The following is a 7,056-nucleotide window of genomic DNA, read 5'->3' as shown; positions in this document are numbered from 1 at the left end:
TTAGTTACTTTTTATGGAAAGTAATGCTTTAAGTTACTTTTGCGTTACTTTTTCTCATCTAGGCTGGGCTGTTTGTCTGCTTTTATAACAACCAAAAAGTTCTATTTCTGGCATATTTAAAGGCCCTTTCACATCAAAAGTGAAATGAATAAGCCTCAGGCTGAAGGAAATGCAAATTTACGCCTGTACAGTGGAGGGCGCAGTTCAAACAAACAAGCCTTTCCGCTCTTTTCCGCTCTGCTGCTATTCTGGAAGAAGAATAGGACACAGGAGAAGTAAATGAGTAAATGTATGCTCACATTTAGTCTAGAACTACAATAACCTTATGTTCACATAGCACGCACAACACCTCTGCACTTGAAATCGTCTGTAGCAGGCAATAAGTTGTGGCCTCTACGAATGAGCTGATGAGTTGAATTAGGTGTGTTAGATGGAGACATACAAAATGTGCAGTGGTGGGGCATCCCCAGGACTGGTTTGAGAAGCACTGGTCTAAGAGACAATGGAAAAGCAGCGCAGTGGAATGTAAAAATGCTTCTTTCTTGTTTTAGCGGTTAAACACAAAGAAGAGGGTCAGTGAAACAAAGTAAAACACTTTTAACGCGAGTCCTGTATGATGCTGCAATGGTCAAACTCACACAGCCTTACATTTTTATGTTGATGATTGTCTGTTACTGGCACTAACACCATCATTCATAGGCATTCATATCTGCATTGATACTGTCCAGCTGTGTGCGTGGGCTGCAAACCAAGGGATTTATGTCTCTAATGCTTTTTATTTGGCACCTGTGGGACCTGGCGGAAGCTTCCAGCATCCTTCTGCCTCTCGCTAATCCTCTGCTAATTGATGCTTCATTCAAATAAATGAGGACACTAACGTATTCGCTAATGATGGTTTCGGGAGGTGCCTGGAACTGATGAATCATATGGACTGTGCTGCGGTAGGACTGCAGTGAAAGATTGCTTTTGTCAGTTCTTATTTACTTATACGTATAGGTCTCAGGACAGGTGGCAATTTGTACGTCATAGCAAGTGCACAAATGCGTGATTCATGCTGAGAATACTTGCAGTGGAGAGTTGAACTGATTTCCCTTCATGATCTAATGGAATTATGGGATGTCTACAGTCGGTGAAGGTCTCCAGATCTGTCCCTCTGCATTGATCATCGTGTAAGGATCATGATGATACCCTAGTGATTCACGGGACTGATTTTGTTTGACCCACAAATCAAAAGGAATGCCAGAGTTTATATATTTAAGGATGTAAATGCAAGAATAAATGCATACAATTTACGAGGTATAAAATGACTTACCCTTACCAGTCATTTATTAAAATGATTTTTTAAAGATAATGAGCTCTGGCCCTTTTTAACAAAGCAGACACAAGGATTGCTGACACACTGGAAACATTACATTTGAAAATATATTTTGGGTCATTATGGGTCATCTGTATTTTTCCACATACAGATCCAGTGACCTGCAGAATAGGATGAGTGTGCACATCTCTGATGAATACTGATCATGTTTTTTAGTATGGACTAAAGTCTGGACTAGTCTCGTTAGTAAATATTTACAGTTTGCAAATGGATCCATTGTTAATTATGATAGTCTGATATATATATAAATTCATTTGTAATACTTGAAGGACTGGGATCGTTCAATTATTTTAATGCTGCTATGCTTATATTAATTTTGAGGAGTGCAAGAACAAATTTTGTTTTTGTTTTCAATTTTCTATTTGTTGATAGTTTATTTCAGCATAACATAGCTGGCACATTCTGAAGGGTCACATTGAGGGTCATAAGCAAGACAAGGTATGAAATGCATGTGTTTGAAAATGTGTAAATGAAATGGTGAAAACATACAGAGTAATGTTGAACCATTTATATACATGCAGCAGAGGATGGTGCTTGCGTAGTTTAAATCATGTCTCATACTGTTTTGATACATGCAATGTGAAATGAAACATACCATATAACTGCTTCAACATGGGTAGAACTGTCAAACCTGACCTTCTCACAGAGAAGAAATAACTACAGTCCACAGATTGTCCAAAACAACTCAAATAAATAGGAGCATTACAATAAGAAGCTGTTCACATTTTAACATCACAAATATGTACAGACGAACTCAACAGTCCCTCCTTGACGCCACTGACTGATCAAGACCTTAGTGATCGATTTTGACAGTTTGAATTTTTTCAGTGGTTACAAGGATTTAAAAGTGCAAAACGTATGACCTCAGAAGACATTCAACATCTTAATAGCTTTTACAATTTCACCTCCTAAACGTTCTTGACAATGATATGCTGTGTATCATGTGCTCTTACATTGTATAATGTGTTTTCGGTACTGATATATTTTGTGACGGTATTACTGTCATTAAACATATGAAATTGCTTGATTAATTCACAGAATATTGTACATATTATGGAAATTCCTAAAAAAAATTGCACAGTTATGCCTAGCTACATCTTGTATAAGTTTTGAAATTCTGGTCACCTTAACATAAGAAAAAGGACATTTTAAACCACGAGTTCCAGCATGAGAAAAGCTAACAAGGCACTCTGGTTACTTGAACTTGTGACCTAATGAGGAATGTCTGAAAAAGGGAATTTGAAGTAGGGCAGCAGATATTGGATCGCTTGTACAACCCACAAGGTCTGTATATCCTTCCGATCTAATCAAGAGTCGGAAAAAAAAAACCTCTCCCTGGGTCAAATCAGTCAGTCAATTTTATCTAGTCAAAAACGAATAGCCTTACTAAGAACTTACAATATAGACACATTAAATGAGCTCTGTCATTCGCCTCGTTGTCTAGATTATGCGGGATAACCTGTTGCTCAACAAAACAGCAACCAGAAAAGGAAGCCAGTTTGCTTCTCCATCCTCCTCTGCTCTTTCACCCTTTCCAGAACCCCATCATGTAGCAACATTCTATTTCCTACTTTAGTAACCATCTCTCTTTGCACTTTTTGTTTAGAACTCTGATTGGTGTTTTTTCTCGCAATTATCCTATCATTTTACGCTCATGAGTTTTTAGGATTTTTTTCTTTTGATTCGGTCCGAGTAGTTTTGATTCTGTTGGCAACGCTCAAATCAGGCTCCTGAAATGTAGTCCCCCTCCTGACATGTTGCTCTTGCTGTACTGAGTGAGTTTTCCAGGCTCACTTTCAGCATGTTTCATATGCTTCTCTCTTCTAAGCTCAAAGTCTCGTCTGTGAAGGTGACTTGCAGCGGCTGGTGCTTGGAACACTGCGCTTCATTTGGGGTGGAGTGCGTGCACGAATGTGTGTTCACAAAGTCTGTGCTCGTTTCTGTTCTGTTTTCTCCGCTGCTGAGGTCTATCACCTGAGAGTCACCTGAGAGAAGGGTTTGCTCGGTTGAAGTTGAACACGTCCTGCTCTGCACAGAGTCACCACAGCAGCCCATCCCCTGTCCCACGTCCAGGGGATACAAATATGTCTGTGACGTGCTGATCACCTCCGGCTGCTCGGGCAGAACCAGCGACGGCAAATCACGAGAGACAAACGATGAGCTGTGGACACCATTACTGCAGTGGAACTCCGTAGGGCTCCTCCCGTGACTACGTCCACCGATACGGCAAAAGAGGCACTTGATCTTTTCAAGAATCTTCTGCATAACCGTCTTTCTCAGCAGGATGTAGATCCAGGGGTCTAGAATGGGGTTGACGGAGGCAATTCGGATGGCCTGAAGGTCTGGGCTCATTGCTTCTTCTGTCTTTCCTGATGTGGGATACATCTGGTTCACAAACACCTGCACCTAGACAGGAAACGAGACATTATCTGTTTACTTCTTTATCTATAGTCGTCCTACATTGATTTCCGACACCATACACAACCATGTTATGGGCACTGATATCAGATACTAGTTGTGCCTTTCCACTATGAGTCAACACATAATAAAATCATCAGGGTACAGATCATAGAGATACCCGTGTAGTGAATGCCAATAGATAACAATCAATAGATGGCTCCTACACTTAAGTTATTTAGAGTGTGTGTGACAAACTTTATGGGCTTTTTAATCTAAGTCACTCTAAAAAATGCAGGGTCGTTTCAACCCATGGTTGGGTCATGGACAAACCCAACCATTGGTTTAAATAAAAAATTTTAGAGAGGAATACACGAAAAGATATGAACATTAAAAAAACATGCATTATGGGATAGCATTTGTCTGACTACATTTTATAAATCCTAACTACATATGTCATTCATTTATATAATGTTAATATATATTATATAATGTTAAGAAATTAAAACTTGTCTGTTTCTGTACAATGCACTGACAATGATGCAGGTGGTACAATGCAAGGCCAAAAATAGGAAAAATTCACATTTACAATAAAATTTAAGAAAACGATGGTTGGTTTACACGGGAAATTAGTATCCCATTTATAAGTTCTGATAAGATTCATATTCATATAATTGTTTTCATATTTTTCATTTATAAAAAATCATCTATATATTATATAGTCTATATAGTGCCTTGCTAAATCTAATATACATTTTCCAGTATATTATAATGTAATTAATACTTTTCGCTTGTAATTTTACACTGCAATTTTAATGTATAGTATTGTAAAACACAATTTTGTGAATTCATGGACTTTTAACGGGGAAACCAGTTTAAAATGACCTAAGACCAGCAAATCATCTTAGCCTAGTTTAAGTTTTTGTTGTTTTCAGTCGGGTATCCCACATATTGTGCGACACGCTCTTAATCAAAGTAGCCTACGCTGTCATTTCCCAAAAGCCATCAAATCCCTCTTACCACTAAAGGAATGGAGCAGATGAGAACGACACCCGACGTGGCTATGAGAACAATGACCATCTGGATCTCCGCACCAGCCAGACGCGCGAAACTCCGCCTGCGCCTCATCTCCGCGACGCGCGCCTGGTCTGTCCCCAGCGAGGTCCTACGCACGAAGCGCTTGTGCATCATGATGAGAGCCGCGCACACCAACACGTTACAAATGACGGTGGCGAGGATGAGGACGGAGCTGAAGCCCGCGTACATGTAGGAGAAAGTGGCGTTCGAGCTGTCGTTTTTATGCCAGTCGATGAAGCACCAGGTTCCTGGATGCTGTCGCGCTACGGATCCCAGTCCCATGCTGGGAAGAGCGCAGAAGAGCGCATTGGACACATAGATTCCCGCGAGCGTCAAGCCTGCCACCCGCTGGTCCACGTAGTGGTTATAGAAATAGGCATGATTGATGGCGAGGTACCTCTCGACGGACATGGCACAGATAATACTGAGACCTGCCAAAGAGAAGAAGAGTAAAATAAACCCGGAATACTGACACAGCGGATTCCCACCGGGCCACTCGCCCTTCACGTAGGTGGCAATGGTGACTGGGCTCGCGAGCAGCGTGCCCAAGAGGTCAGTTACGGCAAGTCCACACACCAAGGTGTAAAAAGTTGTCTCCTTTTGCTCTTTCCGTGACTTTTGAAGCACTACGATAGCAATAATGTTCCCGACCACGCCAAATATAAACATAATGACCGGGATGGTAGGGTCCATGTTCATCTTCACCGAGTTGTTCTCACATGCAGGTCGATGTTCAAATCAGATCGGTCACTTTACACGCGCTCAAGACGCATGACGTGAAATGCTGACTTCCCCAATCTATGTCAAAGATCCCACGATCATACTTTCCACATGTATGTTTCATGCGCTGTTACGCGTCTCCAAAATATCCAAAGCGCGTCTCGGATTAGGATACATTTTGACTTGCCTGAGTCCGGTACACATGCGATCTTCCACAAATTCAGTCCTGTGTTTTTGCTCGTGAGAGGTGTGTAGTCCACAGTTGCCCTGAGTCTCAACTAAACTGACTCACAAGTTCTTCCCCGAGAGCTTTCTGCCAACTCCGCCCCCGAGCTTTAGAGCTCAGTCTTGCACCCTCCTGTCACTGCAAGTTTACACATATATGTCTCCGCATAAAAAACCTACTGGGCTAATATTTATCTACACAATTTACACTCATTGCCTTTTCTTCGTTTCTTTGTTTCTTTCTTCAAAAAATCAGACCTACATGCAAATCTACATGTGGATTTAAGCTGTTTTTCTGATAAAGAATGTGTTTGCTCCTTAAGCCGCCTTTAAGAGAATTACAAAGGCAACCTGACAACAAAAAATATCTATTATGACGTGTGACATTATAATACATGTGTTAAAATGGATAGCACATTTTGTTAGCACATTTTGTCTCTAAAAGGAATTTCATTTTCCTCCAAAAAATGTTTCATATAAGGATGATCATATAAGTATATTCATGTTTTCTGCTTTTGACAGCACTGAAAATGTAATACAGCCACTTATGACAGTGTTGTGATGACAGCCGCTCCAAAGCCCCAGTCCACCATCCACCTTCCATGACCCTAATCCATCCTTGAGGAAGAAATAAAACAGCACATGGAAAGTGCACAAAATATCTTTAAATTATCAAGATTTACATGCTGCCTTCAATGTTGAGTTCTGGCCCTGAGTTTAAGTAGTGCAGTACTGTATAATTTATGCATAACATACATAAAAGGTGGGAGTTGACAAAATATATGCTATCGGTTTTATGTTACTTACCTAAAACTTTAATCACTGACAATGAGATTTATACACTTGTCAAATTAACAGATCAAGTGTGGTCAGAAGGATTTTTGTTTTTGTTTTTTACATTCAGATTTCTTATTCACCGTAATTTTCTCATCTTAACTTTTTTTTTAGCCATTGCACTTTCTATTAACTTTTTTTTTTTTTGCATATGACTTGGGCAGTTCTCCAAGGTTTTCTGACAATGACTCATTCTGACTGACAGAATGCACAGCTTTTAAAATGTCATTCAACCAGATATTTCTGGATTTGTTTGCTTCCGTCATCTTGTGGTATGCCTTGTGCTTACTGACGTCTGGTGTCTGCTTAAGCTACAACAGACGCAATGTTATTGAAAGCCATGCATGCACCAGCAACAACATCAAAGTATGTATGAGAACAGAGAACATTGTGGTTTTCTGTGAGGTTTTCACTTTTAGTGTCTTTTC

General features: G+C 40.2%; 1 protein-coding gene across 1 annotated transcript; it reads right to left on the bottom strand.

Annotated features, from left to right (window-relative positions):
• Positions 1 to 1,867: 1,867 nt before the first annotated feature.
• ptger4b (prostaglandin E receptor 4 (subtype EP4) b) lies at positions 1,868 to 5,915 on the bottom strand. The gene is made up of 2 exons (XM_084113942.1): positions 4,793 to 5,915; positions 1,868 to 3,781 (listed from the first exon to the last, which is right to left on the bottom strand). Exons 1-2 carry the CDS (start codon positions 5,546 to 5,548, stop codon positions 3,182 to 3,184), a joined length of 1,356 nt encoding a protein of 451 aa, XP_083970068.1. The 5' UTR covers positions 5,549 to 5,915; the 3' UTR covers positions 1,868 to 3,181.
• Between the last annotated feature and the right edge of the window lie 1,141 nt (positions 5,916 to 7,056).

The sequence above is a fragment of the Abramis brama genome (genome assembly GCF_963993115.1).
Source record: "Abramis brama genome assembly, chromosome: 5".
In the NCBI taxonomy this organism is placed as follows: domain Eukaryota; kingdom Metazoa; phylum Chordata; class Actinopteri; order Cypriniformes; family Leuciscidae; genus Abramis; species Abramis brama.
The sequence above is the reverse complement of the archived record's forward strand: the minus strand, read 5'-3'. Positions and strand labels throughout refer to the sequence as shown.

Coding starts and splice junctions, on each gene's coding strand:
- ptger4b (XM_084113942.1), bottom strand. CDS start 5,548: ATGAACATGGACCCTACCATCCCGGTCATTATGTTTATATTTGGCGTG. Junction 3,782..4,792: donor TCTGCTCCATTCCTTTAGTG/GTAAGAGGGATT, acceptor TTTCCTGTCTAG/GTGCAGGTGTTTGTGAACCA.